At 40.1% G+C, this 15,427-nt stretch overlaps 1 protein-coding gene across 2 annotated transcripts in view; it reads right to left on the reverse strand.

Annotated features, from left to right (window-relative positions):
* ttn.1 (titin, tandem duplicate 1) overlaps window positions 1-15,427 on the reverse strand; it is a 138,479-nt gene that overhangs the window by 11,137 nt on the left and 111,915 nt on the right. For both annotated transcript variants that reach the window (XM_084122516.1, XM_084122515.1), the window contains 28 exons: window positions 15,095-15,391; window positions 14,414-15,001; window positions 14,017-14,319; window positions 13,616-13,912; window positions 13,227-13,514; window positions 12,807-13,106; window positions 12,391-12,693; window positions 11,968-12,273; window positions 10,103-11,869; window positions 9,705-9,998; window positions 9,307-9,591; window positions 8,853-9,152; window positions 6,676-8,742; window positions 6,295-6,597; window positions 5,884-6,189; window positions 5,496-5,786; window positions 5,087-5,383; window positions 4,693-4,998; window positions 4,295-4,597; window positions 3,881-4,162; window positions 3,187-3,780; window positions 2,794-3,081; window positions 2,411-2,710; window positions 2,000-2,302; window positions 1,601-1,903; window positions 919-1,503; window positions 523-825; window positions 98-397 (listed from right to left, as the gene is read on the reverse strand). In XM_084122516.1, coding sequence (XP_083978642.1) covers window positions 98-397; window positions 523-825; window positions 919-1,503; window positions 1,601-1,903; window positions 2,000-2,302; window positions 2,411-2,710; window positions 2,794-3,081; window positions 3,187-3,780; window positions 3,881-4,162; window positions 4,295-4,597; window positions 4,693-4,998; window positions 5,087-5,383; window positions 5,496-5,786; window positions 5,884-6,189; window positions 6,295-6,597; window positions 6,676-8,742; window positions 8,853-9,152; window positions 9,307-9,591; window positions 9,705-9,998; window positions 10,103-11,869; window positions 11,968-12,273; window positions 12,391-12,693; window positions 12,807-13,106; window positions 13,227-13,514; window positions 13,616-13,912; window positions 14,017-14,319; window positions 14,414-15,001; window positions 15,095-15,391 — 12,459 coding nt within the window. The remainder of the gene's footprint in view (window positions 1-97; window positions 398-522; window positions 826-918; window positions 1,504-1,600; window positions 1,904-1,999; window positions 2,303-2,410; window positions 2,711-2,793; window positions 3,082-3,186; window positions 3,781-3,880; window positions 4,163-4,294; window positions 4,598-4,692; window positions 4,999-5,086; window positions 5,384-5,495; window positions 5,787-5,883; window positions 6,190-6,294; window positions 6,598-6,675; window positions 8,743-8,852; window positions 9,153-9,306; window positions 9,592-9,704; window positions 9,999-10,102; window positions 11,870-11,967; window positions 12,274-12,390; window positions 12,694-12,806; window positions 13,107-13,226; window positions 13,515-13,615; window positions 13,913-14,016; window positions 14,320-14,413; window positions 15,002-15,094; window positions 15,392-15,427) is intronic.

Here is a 15,427-nt window from a genome sequence, read left to right on the forward strand (position 1 = left end):
CAAAAATGCATTGGGATAAATATTGGATATCATTATTGTATCGACAAATCACAATACACACAAAAATCCTTTTAATGTTATTTCAAAATGTGCTTACCACCCAATTTAGTTTTGATGCCAGTTGCTGTTCTGCGTGGTCTGCTGATTCCGGTTTCATTTTCAGCAAATACTCTGAATTCATATTCAGTTGCCTCTTGTAGACCACTCTGAGTGTACTGCTTGTCCTTTGTGCGCTCCTTATTGCATTTCTTCCAAGCACTCTCTCCAGACTTTCGGTATTCAATCCAGTAGCCAAGGACTGGTTTTCCACCATCACATGCCGGAGCCTCCCATTTAATTGTAATGTAGTCTTTGGTTACAGTCATAGTGTCAATTTCTCCTGGCTGGCTTGGTTTATCTAAATAAATAAAGAGTGTAATAAAAAATATTTTCCATAAATCAAGGCAACAATTTTGAATCAATTACTTAATGAACAGACAACATATTATGAACACATATTATGAAGACAAAATGTGGTCATACCAAATGGATCTTTGCAGATTACTGAGTCTGATGCAGGTCCTGGTTCACTCTCTCCAATGTCATTCACAGCAATTACACGGAACTGATACTCAGCATCAGTAGTGAGCTGACTAAGAGTATACATTGTTGAGGTAATCTTTGTCTCATGACGAATCCACTTATCAGACAGCACTTCTTTGTACTCAATGAAGTAACCAGTAATGCAAGATCCACCATCATCCTTAGGTTTAGTCCAAGCCAAAGCAGCAGAACTCTTAGTAACATCCATGATTTCTGGTGGAGTGCCTGAAGCCTCTGGGACACCTAAAATAACAGAAAACAAATAAATATATGTTTTTATTATGTTTAATAACAAACATGCAATTCCTAGAAATAAGACAAATGACAAGTGCTTACAAATGGGAGTCTTTGGTACAACAGTTCCCTCTGATTTCAGGGAGTTGCTGATTCCAAACTGGTTCTCCGCTGTCACCTTAAAGTGGTATTCAACATTTTCTTCTAGTCCTTTAACCACAAGGGATGTGTCAACCACCCGTGAGTCAACAGTGTACCAAGCTGCTTTTGTTACTTCACGTCTCTCCACAATGTAGCCAACAATTTCAGAAGCACCATCTTCAGTTGGTGGTTTCCAGCTAACTCTTACAGAATGTGCTTGTATATCATCAAATCCAAGAGGGCCTTCAGGTGCAGATGGGCGGCCAATAACCTTGACCTTAATAGGAAGCATCTTTTTGCCACACTTATTTTCCAGATGGAGATAGTAAACGCCAGAATCAGACCTTTCAGCCTGTTTGATTACAAGCTCAGATACGTCTTCATTAGAGGCAATCATTGCACGGTTGGTCACCTCTGATCCATCCTTGGTCCATTTGCTGGTAGGAGTAGGTTTACCTTTGATGGGCACTGAAAGTTTGATTACTCCTCCAGATCTGACTACAAGGACATCTTTGTATTTTGCTTCAAGGTCATAACTTGGAGTATCTGAAACAGAACATTTCAAATTATTAAATTATTCCATAAATGTAAAACTTTACACATATAAGTAAAAGGGGTTAATGACAGGGTCATGAGATCTTACCAAGCATCTCTGTTATGGTCACAACTCCAGGTACTTCAGCTGGTTCACCTGGACCACCAGCATTGCAAGCCATGACACGGAATTTGAATTCCTCTCCTTGTGGCATTTGTGTCAAAGTATATTCACAGATCAGTGAAGGTGTAGTATTGCACTTCATCCAGGTTACTGAACCAATTTTTTGCATCTCAATTAGATAGCCTGTAACCTTAGCACCACCCTCCTCATCTGGAGGACTCCAGGCCAAAGACACAGAAGATTTTGTGGTATCTGTGACTCGTGGATTTTGAGGTGATCCAGGTGGATCTGTAGGGGTTATGCAATAGATTAATAAGTGATAATAAGTTGAATGCACATAAATTCTACAGTATTTTAGAAAAAAATAAAATAATAATTTCTCACCAACTGGATCATTTGCTACTGCAGGTTTAGAAAGAAGGCTAGGTTTGCCAACACCACGAGCATTGACGGCTGTCACTCTGTGCTCATATTCCAGGCCTTCAATTAAACCAGTGGATCTGTATCTTGTCATTGTTACTGGATTTTTATTAGCACGGATCCACCTGTCAGCTCTGACCTCCTTGCGTTCAATAATGTAGCCAGACACCTCTAATCCTCCATCCTCATCTGGTGGCTCCCATGCAACAGTCATGCCATCGCGTGATACATCAAAAATAATGGGTCTTCCAGGCGGCCCGGGAATGGCTGCAACAACAATTCAATATTGTGATGATGTAGGTCCAATATATGTGTTACATAATATATATCTAAGATATGTGCATATGCTATTTTTTAAAAACATGTTTTTCTTACATTTGGAGCTCTTGCACATCACGACTTCTGACTGTAAGTACTCCCCAGTGCCATAACGATTGGTTGCTGCAACCCGGAACACATATTCATCGCCCTCTGTCAATCTGTTAAACTTGAATGTTGGTCTGCTAACTGATTCTGAAACAGGTACCCATCCTGGGCGATGAGCATCACGTTGTTCAACCACATAGTTGCTAATTGGTGCGCCACCATCTCTCATAGGTGGATCCCAGCTTATTGTGACTGATGTTGCATCAATTTCATCTAATCTAATGGGTCCTTGAGGCTCATCAGGTTTAGCTAAAGAGAGAAGAGGGTTATTAATAATATTATTTCTCAATCATTTTAAAATATCCATTTTAATGTAGGGAGTGGGTACTTACAAAGAATAATGACTTTGATGTTTTCAGTAATTACTCCTGTTACGTTTTTCACCTCTAGAGTATACACTCCACTGTCATCAATGGTGGTGTCAAGAATAGTTAATTTAGAGAATTTTCCAGTTGACTTCATCTTCACACGCTGCACAATCTTTATCCTATTGTCATTGAAGAACCAAGAGCAAACTGGTGGTGGTCTTCCTATGATTGGCAAGTCAAGCTCAAGGGGTTTGCCTGCCAAAACACTGATCATCTTTTGTGGAATAGTTGATAGATCAACCTTTGGCATAACTGAAAGAGAATTTAAAAAACAACAACAACAACAACAGTGAGACACAACAAACAAATAACACCATCTTGTGACTATTATTGTATTTACTGTATTATAACACATACCTCTTTGTTCATGAACTGTCACAGCTGTCACAGTTTCTTTTGGCTCACCAGCTCCTCTGCTGTTGACAGCACGTACCCTGAAGAGGTACTGCTCATTCTCATTCAGTGACACAATAGTGAACTCTAAGTCTGTAAGTTTCAAAGTTGCCACCTTCATCCACTTGTCAGTACCAGCTTTACAAGCCTCAACAATGTAGCCAGTGAGTCTGCTGCCTCCATCATGTAAAGGTTTCTCCCAAGCAAGTGAAACACTGGATTTGGTTACATCTACAACTTCAAGCTTGGCTGGTGGCAGTGGAACTTCGCACACCAACACAACATCGCCTGTCTCACAAGGTTCACCAACACCATATATATTCTCTGGTAAGACTCTGAAATAATACAGCATTCCTTCTGTCAGACCAACAATTTTGTATGATGTCTTGCTGCATTTTGATGTGACCGTTTTGTAAGCTCTCATTGATGCCTCTCGTCTTTCAATGATATAATTGTTGACAGGTGCTCCACCATCAACCTCAGGAGCATCCCAGATAATATGAGCAGAATCTTTTGTGAGCTCTTTCATCTTAATTGGACCAGGTGGACCAGGTGTATCTGAGAAAGAATGCACAAACATGCTGGTTAGAAACCATTTCATGGTATGTCGTTATATGCACTATAAATAATTTACACGATTTAATATGAGAAAACATACCATAGATTTTCACAAGAATGCTTGCATCCTTCTTCCCAGCAGAATTGGAAGCTTCAATTGTATATCTACCAGCATCATAGCGGTGCACCTTGTCAATAATGAGAGTTGTGGCAGTATTGGTCACTTCAATAAAGCCACGATTTTGGAGGTCCACACCAGGTTTGCTCCAGGTTACAGTTGGGATTGGTCTACCAGTAACAGTAATATGTAGGCGCAGAGAACTTCCTGCTCTCAGACAAATTGTCTTTGTCAGTTCATCAGGCAGCTCAAGGTCAGGGATTTCTAGAATAAATAATAAAACAATTATACTATTTATTAGAGTGACTGATTGAATATTGGACATTACTTCTTTCTTGCATTTGTATATACCAAACTTCAGAACCATACAAACATTTAGAAGTTGTTTGAACTTACCAATTCTTTCTACAGGCTCAATCTCTGCACAAGGATCACTGAAGTCACCCATTCCATTTACATTGACTGCTGCAACTCTGAAACAGTACTTTTTGCCAGCAGAAAGGCCTGTAACTATGTGTTCTGTCACCCTAAGATTCTTTTCATGCACTTTTGTCCATTCCTCTGCACCAGCTTCTTGCATCTCAAGAACATAACCAATAACATCAGCACCACCATCTTCAACTGGTCGTGTCCAAGCAAGACTAACACTCTCTTTGTGTGTGTCAGTAACCCGTGGAATTGAGGGTGGACCTGAAGTGCCTAAAATGGGAATTAAACATAATAAGGTTAAAAAAAAATTACTTTAGTAATATAAACACTTAAATGTTATAAATTATGTTATTTTGGAAACATACCGGTTGGTACTCTACATACTGCATACATTGACACTTCACTAGGTTCACTATCTCCAGCTGCATTCATGGCTGTAATGCGGAACTGGTAAATGTTGCCTTCATGGAGACCAGTGACTTTGAAAGATGTGTCCTTGAGAATAGAATCTCTGTTAACCTTGATCCATCTAACACTCTTTCTTTCATGGAACTCAATCAAGTAGTTTGTGACTTCACTGCCACCATCGCTCTCAGGCTTCAGCCACTCGATCGTTGCAAAGTCTTTTCCAACTGCAAGGATTTCTGGGGCTCCAGGGGATGATGGGACAGCTGCAATTGGAAATAAAGGAGCACAATTTTAATTTTAACATGCAAAATCTCTCATCTAAAGGTTTTTAAAATTAATCATGGTACTTACTGAATGAATTTCTGGCAAAGATGGGGGTAGACTGTACAGCCACGCCAGACCCATACTTGTTCACACCTCTCACACGGAATAGATATTCGTTATTCTTGAAAAGTCTTTTAATTTCGTATGTTAGGGTTTTGCATTCAGCCTCCACGATAACCCAGGTAAGTCTATTGGTATCCCTTCTTTCAACAATGTAATGTGTGATTGGGTCACCACCATCCTCCAGTGGCTCTTTCCAAGACACTGTGCATTTTTCCTCAGAAACATTGCTGACTGTAAACTCCTGACAGGGACCAGGTGTATCTTGTGAAAGAAGAAAGAATTTGCATGAATGAATGTATGACTGAATTTGCAACATATTTAAAACTGAAGATCATGTTTGTTTATGATATGGCTGTATGTTTAGAACACCTACCAAGCACTTTAACATTGACCTCAGCGGTTTTTGTTCCACTAGCATTCTTAACTGTCAGAACATACTTCCCAGTGTCATCTCTGTCACAGAACTTGATGATTGCCAGAGCTCGGGTACTAGAGTACTGGAGAGCATATTTTTCACAAAGTTCTAGCTCTTTCGTACCCTTAGCCCAGCTTACTTTTGGCTCAGGTTTTCCACCAACAGCAGCATCTAGCACTAAATCAGATCCAGCTCTGATTGTAACTGTGTCCACAAGGAGTTTGCTGTCCAGCTCTGCTTTAGGAGGAGCTAAAAAATAATTTAAGTATCATGAGTATTTAGGTTCTCATTAATAAAACAATGTTAGTCTTATGTGTATTGTGACAGAACCATGTATGATACATACTGTATTCTGCTTTGCAGGTCACTGGTCCTGTTGAAACTGATGGCAGGCTCAATACTCCGTTAGCATTTTTGGCAATGACACGGAATTCATATTCCTCTCCTTCTCCCAGTGCAGTGACAGTGAAATTTGTGTCAGTAACATTAGTGTAGTTACACTTAAGCCAGCGACCTTCTCCAGTGACGGTATATGGCTTTCGCTCAACAATGTAGCCTGTGACTGGGCTTCCACCATCGTTTAGAGGCACAGACCACTTGATTGAGACTGTTGATCTTGAAACATTTGTAACTTCTGGTTTTCCTGGAGGATCTATATATTTGTATCACAAACAAAAAACATTTATCAGTATTGTGTTTTCTGTGTTTCATACCATCTAAACTGGTATGAATTACTTTTTGATTATAATATACTTACCAACTGGATTTTGTGCCACAGCTTTCTTTGATGCTTCACTTGCTTTGCTGAGGCCAGCACTATTCATTGCATACACTCTGAACTGATATTCAAGACCCTCAACAAGGCCTTCCACCTTGTAGTAGGATTCAAAGCAGGGAATCTTGTTTTCTCTCACCCAGAGAATTGTGTTACGCTCCTTCTTTTCAATCCAATATCCAGTGACCTTGCTGCCACCATCATGGTATGGTTCCTCCCAACGAATGCTCATGCTGTTGGCGGTTACAGAGAACACTTCTGGTCTTGTTGGAGGGCCTGAAGGAACTGTGAAAATAAAAACATGTAATAAGATATTTGATATTTCATACAGTATATCAAAATTTCTTATTAACTATAACATACCAAATGGATGCTCTGCAACAATCGTCTCAGATTCTGTTGGTTTGCTCACACCAAAACGGTTTTCAGCACAGACACGGAAAGTGTACTGCATGTATTTAGTTAGATGTGAAACATGGAAAGAAGTTTGCTTTACACTTGAGTTAATAAGCTGCCAAGCAGTGGAACCAGATTCACGCTTCTCGACAATGTAGTTTGTGATGTCTGTTCCACCATCATCCTCAGGTGGATTCCATGATAGTACGCATGACTGTGATGTAATTGAGGAAATCTCAATAGGGCCCTCTGGAGGGCTTGGTCTGCCAATGACATTGACAGTGACACTGAAAGTCTTTGATCCCGTCACATTCTCAAGAGTTAGGAAATATCTGCCTCCATCACCTCTCATGCTGTCTTTAACTGAGAGAGTGGTCCTGTTTTTGGTAGTCTTGATTGACACCCTGTCAGTTTCTTTTAGCTTCATTTCCTCAAGCTTCCAGGATACCTTTGGAGCAGGTCTTCCACTAATTGGAACATCAATCTCAAACAATTCACCAATCCTGCTAATAATGAGTTGGTTGGTGATGCCACTGAGGTCGGCAGTAGGTTCAATTCGTGGCTCTTTAATGATGACTGAGGAGAAAGCTTCCCTTGGCACACTGAACCCAGCATCATTTTTCGCCTTGACACGGAATTCATACTCACTGTTCTGTATAAGTCCTTCAATTACAAGGCTTAGGTTTTTCGTTGTGCCACAAACAACCCATTTATCTGAGTCTTTAGCCTTTGACTCCACACAGTAGCCTGTGATACGGCTTCCTCCATCATGCTCCGGCTTGAGCCAGGCCAGGGTTGCTGATGTGTCAGTTGTATCAATAATATCAACTCTCTTCGGTGCAGCAGGTTCAGCTGTGGCAATAACTGGGTCGGGCATTTCATATGCTTCACCAAGACCATATTGATTCTCAGCCATGACTTTAAAGAAATAAGGTACACCTTCCAGGAGATCAGAAATTCTCAGGCTTGTTTGAGTGGTCTTGGGTGCTGCCTCTGTCCATGTACGACGGCTAGCCTCACGTTTCTCAACAATGTAATGATGAACACGTGCACCACCATCGTTGGTAGGAGGTTCCCAAGCAATTGTGAGAGCTCCTCTCGTTACTTCCTTGATGGAGAGAGCCCCTGGTGCACCAGGTGTGTCTAACACTTTGACTGCAATAGTAATAGATTTATTGCCACTACTGTTCTCAAGAGTGAGAGTGTATTTTCCAGTATCATTTCTAGTGCAATTTTCCAGTGTCAAAGCCGTGAATGTCTCAGTGGTGGCGATGTCTGTCATAACACCAAGTTCTCCATCCACTTTTGTCCATGAAGCTGTAGGTGTTGGCTTTCCCTTAAAGGCAATATGGATACATACACTTGCTCCACTTTTTACAATATGTGTCTGTTTGAAGGATGCATCTATGTCAATTTCCGGTGCCAAGAACCTGTCTACTGCCTGTACAGACTCAGATATTTCTTTGGCTTCGCCCTTTCCAACAGAATTGACTGCACAAATACGGAACTTGTACTCTGCAGTGGTTTCCAAACCAGTCACAGTGTATTTTGTGACAGCACAAAGTTCCTCATTGACTCTGCGCCATACCTCTTCAGATCCCTTGCACATTTCAATAATGTAGCCATGAATTTCCATTCCACCATCATAGGCAGGTCTGGTCCATTCCAAGCTGATAGACGTATTGGTAGTGTCAGTCACATTGACAATAGATGGGGCATCAGGTTCTTCTGTTGGCTCAGTACATTTAATTGGCATTGAAATGTTGCTTGGTGCTCCAATTCCAGCATCATTTACAGCATACACACGGAATTCATACTCCACATTCTCAGTTAGATGAGTCACTCTGTGTGCAACCTCAACAATGGGTTTCCTTGTTAGGACTTTCAGCCAACGACCAGTCTTCTTTTCACGTCTTTCCACAATGTAATATTTTATTTGGTTTCCACCATCATGTGTTGGAGGAGCCCAGCTGATTGTGATACTCTCTCCATCGACATCTGTTGCATCTGGAGTTCCAGGAGAATCTGGAACAGCTGCAGGGATGAAAAACAAAGAAATTACAGAAAAAATATTTTTACAGTGTTGTATATATAAAATTTGAGAAAATAATATTTATTTTAATATAAGCTTTTTATTATCTTACTGTATTGCATCTGTGCAATCACAGGAGCTGAATCCAGTGGTCTGCTAACACCAAACCTATTGACTGCAGAAACACGGAATTGGTACTCGTTTGTCTTGATCAGTTTGGTGGAAGTGTATGTGCATCCCAAGCACTCATCCGTGACAAGTGCCCATGAAAGTTTTGAAGTTTCACGCTTCTCAACAATGTAATGAGTGACCTCAGAACAGCCATCATTCTCAGGTGGATTCCATGAAAGTGTTACTTTGCCCTCAGAGATATCTGAGAATGTGACTGGACCAACAGGCTCTCCGGGTGTATCTGAAAGATAGAAATTATAGAAGCATATGGTATATATGATATGATATGATATGATATGATAAGATATGTTATGATATGATATGGATATTAAGAAAATCTAGTGACTAAAGGGTGGGATGAATACAGATGGATAAGGTACAAAAAGTATTCATACCAAAGACTTCAACTTTCATTGATTCTTTTTTACTTCCTAAGGGATTTGTGGCTTCCACAGTATAAAGACCACGGTGTCTACGGTCAGCATCTCTTATAAAGAGGGTACTTGATCCAGAAATTGTTGTGATATCAACCATTTTCTTGGTTAATTCAATATTATCCCTGAACCAGGTAACTTTTGGTGTTGGTCTTCCAGTGATAGCAACTTTGAGCCTGATGTTTTCTCCAGCTTTAATAGAGACTCCCTCAAAGTACTCTTGGCCAAACTGAACATTTGGAGGAACTGAAAGAGAAAAGAGTTTGTACTTTTTTAATACACACAGACCAGCATAAAATTGCATGTAAAATGTTGACCACTGAACAATGAGAAACACAATATAAACTGCATGAACTTACAGCTCTCATCTCTGATGACAACATAACCAGAAGACTGAGAGGGTGGGCTCACTGTCCCGATAGCATTTCTTGCTATGACTCTAAATTCATAGCGTTCACCGCAAGCAAGACCAGTCACTGTAAATTCTGTGTCAGTCACATTTGTAAAATTGCTCTTCAACCACCGTCCTTTGCCCTGTCGTTTCTCCACATTATAGGCAACAATTTTGCTTCCACCATCATGCTTGGGTGCTTCCCATTTCAGTTGAACAGATTCACTTGTTACATCAACATAGTCAGGGGTACCAGGAGGATCTGAAGTTAAAATTCACAATTTTATTAATATTTAGCTACTGTAAATTGTCATATTTTTAACTTGCAAGATTGGTGTGAAAAATATATCTTAAAGTTAAACTTACCAACTGGAGAAACAGCCATAATAGGTTTGCTTGCATCACCCATGCGACTGTATCCAGCATCATTCTGGGCGTAGACCCTGAACTGGTATTCCAAGCCTTCAATAAGACCAATAATCCTGTACTCCCTTTCTTTCACTAAAACTATGTTAACTTTTTGCCACATTATGCTGTTCTTCTCCTTCTTTTCAACATGGAACCCAAGGACTGGACAACCTCCATCAAAGACCGGTTCATCCCACTGAATAGTCATGCCATCGTTTGTAACATTGTAAACTACTGGCATGCCTGGTGGACCAGGTGGTCTGAACTCATGCTTGGCAATGACATTTTGTGAAACTAAAGGTTCACTTGCACCATATCTATTTTCTGCACAGACTCTGAACTGATATTGAATACCCTTGATCAGGTTGGGGACCTTAAACGATGTTCCAGTTACACTTGAACAAGCCATTTTCCAGCCTGTCTGAGAGGTGTCATGTTTCTCAACAGTGTAGCAAGTGATTTCTCCACCTCCATTATCATTTGGTTCATCCCAAGATATAGCGATACTTTCTGCTCTGACCTCATCTAAGCGGATAGGTCCAATAGGTTTAGAGGGTGGTCCAAGGGTAATAACATGTACGTGAAATGATTTTCTGAAGAATGTGTTGTCAAGAGTAAGTGTGTATTTGCCTCCGTTCTCTTTCTCCACATTTTTTATCATAAGAGTGGCCTTGTTTTCAGTCTTCTTGAAGCGGACCTTTTCACTCTCCTTCAGTGGTAAGTTGTCCTTTAACCAAAGAATGTTTGGTCTAGGCTTACCCTTGTATGGCAATTCAATGTGTACATTGTGTCCCAAACGCACACTGATCTGTCCACCAGGATACTCTTCAAGGTTTGCTTCTGGTGGGATAATGTAGTCCTTTACTTTGATTGGCCCAATTTCAACAAAGTCACTAGTACCCTTTTCATTCTTGGAACTAACTCTGAAAAACATTTCAGTGAGTTCCTTAAGCTTTGTAACTTTATGTTCACAATGCTTGTTTGTGCCAGCAGGAGCCCATTCTTCTTGACCTTGGAGTTTCTGTTCAATTATGTAGTCTGTAATGATGCTACCACCATCATAATCTGGTTTGTTCCATTGTAGTGTTACTGAAGTCTTGGTGGAGTCTTTCATAGAAAGGTCTTTTACTGGACCAGGGGTCTCAGTGGCTTTAACTGGCTCTGCTGTTTCACATGGATCTCCAACTCCATTCTCATTTTCTGCTAATACACGGAAGAAGAACAATGCCTTCTCAGAGAGTTCTTCAAGTACACATGTGGTTTCTTTGCACTTATTTGTTACACAGGCATATGTACGCTTTGAAGAGTCTCTTTTCTCAACAACATAATTGGTAATTTCAGAACCACCATCCAGTAGAGGGGGCTCCCAACAAAGAGTAACTTTTCCACGAGTGACGTCTTTCAAGATCAAATTCCTACAAGCAGCTGGAGTGTCCTGTACTTTAACAGACACAGTTAGTGACTTTGGTTCTCCTACACCATTTGATATATTAATGGTATATTTACTTGTGTCACTTCGAGTTACTTGTGTAATTATGAGACATGATGAAGAGTCTGTGTTGTGAATGTCGTATTTAGGATCATTGTCAATGTTCTGGTCTTCCTTTTTCCAAGAGACACTTGGAGCAGGTCTGCCTTTGAGGGGAACCATGATTTCAACATCTTTACCAGCTTTCACAATGTAGTGAGTTCTCATTGCAACATCTATATCAACCTGGGCTTCCTCTGCAAAATAGGAATTAAAGTGGTTAATGCCATTGTTACAGAAAACATTATTATAAAATATACAAAGATATTCCAAGCATTTCAACATGAATGCATACCAAGAATGTCCTTGGCTTGTACTGGCTCTTCCATTTCTATTGGGTCTCCACGGCCAGCACAATTGACAGCAGATATACGGAAGTAGTAGTCCATATCTGGTTTAAGATCTGAAGCTACATACTCTGTAGTTCTCACTTCTCCCTTATGGCTAATCACTGTCCATTCCCCTTCTTTGCCAACTCTTTTTTCTACAACATAGCTGGTGATTTCACTGCCTCCATCATATTCTGGCTTTGACCATCCAAGTGTGATTGATGTTTTTGTTGAGTCAACCACCTTCAGCTTAGTTGGTTCATATGGTGGGTCTTGGGAGAAAAAAAAAAAAACTTGGTTAGAACTCTATGTCAGGACAGTCTGACTCAAAATGATATATGAATTTAGTAAAATTAACAGTCGAGCAAAAATTATACAGTAATACATACCAACTGGATCAGCAGCTTTGTAGAAGTCAGAAACATCTGTGTATGGACCTTCCCCAGCTTTATTGATTGCACATACACGATACTGATATTCATTTCCTTCTGTAAGATGATGGACCTTTGATTTTGTATCACTAATGGGGTCCTTGTACACTTTTACCCAGCGCAGACTCTTCTTGTCACGTCTCTCCAAATAGTATCCTGTAACCATGCTACCTCCATCCACACTAGGTTTATCCCAAATGATCTGCATTGATGTTCTGGTGATATCTGTTGCTTCAGGTGTAGAAGGTTGTCCGGGAGTAACTGAAAAAATAGCATTGATTTAATAGTTGTGGTGTTATATACATGATCTCATTTACCAAACGTATATATTATCTAGTTTAATCATTTTGATTTTCGATTTACTATTTCCTTACCAAATGCATTTTTGGCGATAACAGGCTCAGACTCCAGAGGATCTCCAGCTCCAAATTTGTTAACACCTCTGACACGGAATACATATTCATTTCCTCTGGCCAACTTTTGGACAGTGACAGTGCGTGCTTCCATTGCCTCAAAAACTGTAGACCACACTACTCTACTTGTCTCTCGTTTTTCTACAATGTAATGAGTTACTTTGGCACCTCCTTCATCAGTCACTGGTTCCCATGCAATTGTTATCTTGTCAGCAGTGACAGTTTTGAATTCAATGTGTCCAGCTGGAGGTCCAGGTTTGTCTATTTATAGAATAAAAATGTATTAATTTACAATTAGGAAATGGATAAGACATTGAAAGAGGTGGATAAGACATTGAAATTACATTTATATACATATTTTTGACAGAAATGATTACATACCTAAAATCTGTATTCTGATAGAAGCAGATGCTGTGCCAAACACATTCTTGATTTTGAGCTCATAGGTTCCAGTATTAAGACGAGTAGAATCTTTAATGAGGATGGCTGATGAGTCAGTTGTGTTCTCAATTGACAGCTGTGCGCTTGATACTAATTCCTTTTCGTCTTTAAGCCATTCAATAGTTGGCAAGGGTTTAGCAGATATTCCCACTTTGATTTTGAATGATGCACCAGCTTTGTATTGCACAACATCCAAATACTCTGGGGGCAGGTCAATTACTGGAGCACCTGGAATTAGGGAAAAATGGAAAAGTGTGTGTAATAAAGAGTAAGACCCATTGCTAGGAATGGCATTAAATAAACAAGCAATGTAGAAGCAATTCACTTACCAGAAATGTCAACACAAGTTACTGGTCCTGCAATTAGAGATGGGTTGCTAACTGAGCCAACTGCATTTTTGGCGAAAATCCTAAATTCATATGACTGATCCTGAGTCAAGCCTGACACAGTGAAATTAGTATCAATGACATTGGTAAAGTTTGCCTTTGTCCATCTGCCATTTGGAGCATCTCTTCGCTCAACCATGTAGCCAGTGATTTTGCTTCCACCATCAAATGGAGGCTTCTGCCATACAAGGCTAACTGAATTTTTTGTAACCTCAGAAATTCTCACATTTGCCGGTGGTTCTAAAATAAAACAAGGATTATTTGGCACAGAAATTTAGAGAAACTTGACACATCTCCTTTGCACAGATTTTTTTTTAAATTTTGTTATTATTATTTAAGCTTACCACAGGCATCGATCGCTAGCACTTCATCTGATGTCTTGCTGAACTTTCCAATACCAGCTGCATTTTCTGCAGCTACTTTGAATTCGTAAATCATTCCAGGACATATATTTGTCACTCTAATTTGAGTTGCAGGGATTGCTGTTTTGTTCACCGTCTGCCAAAGGATGCTGCTTCTTTCTTTCATTTGGATGTGGTATCCAAACACCGGGCTTCCACCATCTACTACTGGGTCATTCCAGCAAACAGTGAGGCTTTCCCTTGACACATAGCTCAGCCATGGTGTTGATGGTGGACCAGGGATAGCTAAAATATACATTAAACCAGCAGAGGTTTAGACATTATAAAAATTGAGACATAACTAGAAACAATTGCAAATGTACAGTATCCAAGTACTCACTGTATGGAAGCTTCACTGTAACTGACTGAGAATCAATATGGTCACTGATGCCAAAGCGATTCTCAGCTTTAACCCTGAACTGGTATTCTTCTCCCTTTGTAAGTTTGGTGACTTTAATAGCACTTCTTGCAATTGTGGATGAAACTTCTGTCCAGGCTGGAGTACTTGTTTCACGTTTAAGAACAACATAGTTCGTGACAGGACTGCCACCATCATACAGAGGTGGGAGCCATTTGAGGCACAAGCTTGTCTCTCCCACACCACTAACTTCAACAGGACCAACTGCAGGACCTGGTCTATCCAGGACCAGTATGTTTACAAACATCTTGGTTGTTCCACTTGTGTTTGAGGCGACAATGTCATATCTTCCAGCATCACTTGCAATACTTTCCTTGAGGTTGACATTAAGACTTTCAGGGGTTACTTCAAAGCTGAATCTCTTGCCGCACTTAACTGGAGCATTGCCTCTTGTCATTGTGACCTTTGGCATTGGTTTCCCAGAGAGAGGAAGCTCAAATTTAAGATTTGATCCTGCTCTCACATAAACAGTGTTATGTGGGAAGTTCTTCATATCAAACTCAGGGGCATCTGTTAAGAACAATGAAAGAAAATGTAATTACAAGATTAATAGATTATTTGAATATAATAAAAATGGAATAAATTAAATTAATTAAGACTCACCCAACTGATCTTTCACAACCACAGGGATTATCATTTCTTTTGGTTCACTGAGTCCAGCATGATTCTCAGCGCGAACTCTGAACAAGTATTCTGCATTTTCCCTCAGGCCCTTAATTATGTGGGTGTTGGTTTTTACATTGGCACATTTAACCCACTTCTGTTGTCCCTTTTCAAGGGCATCAATGAGGTAGCTAGTAATTCGGCTTCCACCATCATGCTCTGGCTTTGACCATGCAATGGTGATGCTATTCTTTGTTACTGCAGTAACGCCGAGTCTAGCAGGTGGACTTGGTTTTTCTGTTGGTGCAAAGTTAAAATCATATTTAAAACAGA

Source organism: Abramis brama (assembly GCF_963993115.1).
Source record: "Abramis brama genome assembly, chromosome: 8".
NCBI classification, from domain to species: domain Eukaryota; kingdom Metazoa; phylum Chordata; class Actinopteri; order Cypriniformes; family Leuciscidae; genus Abramis; species Abramis brama.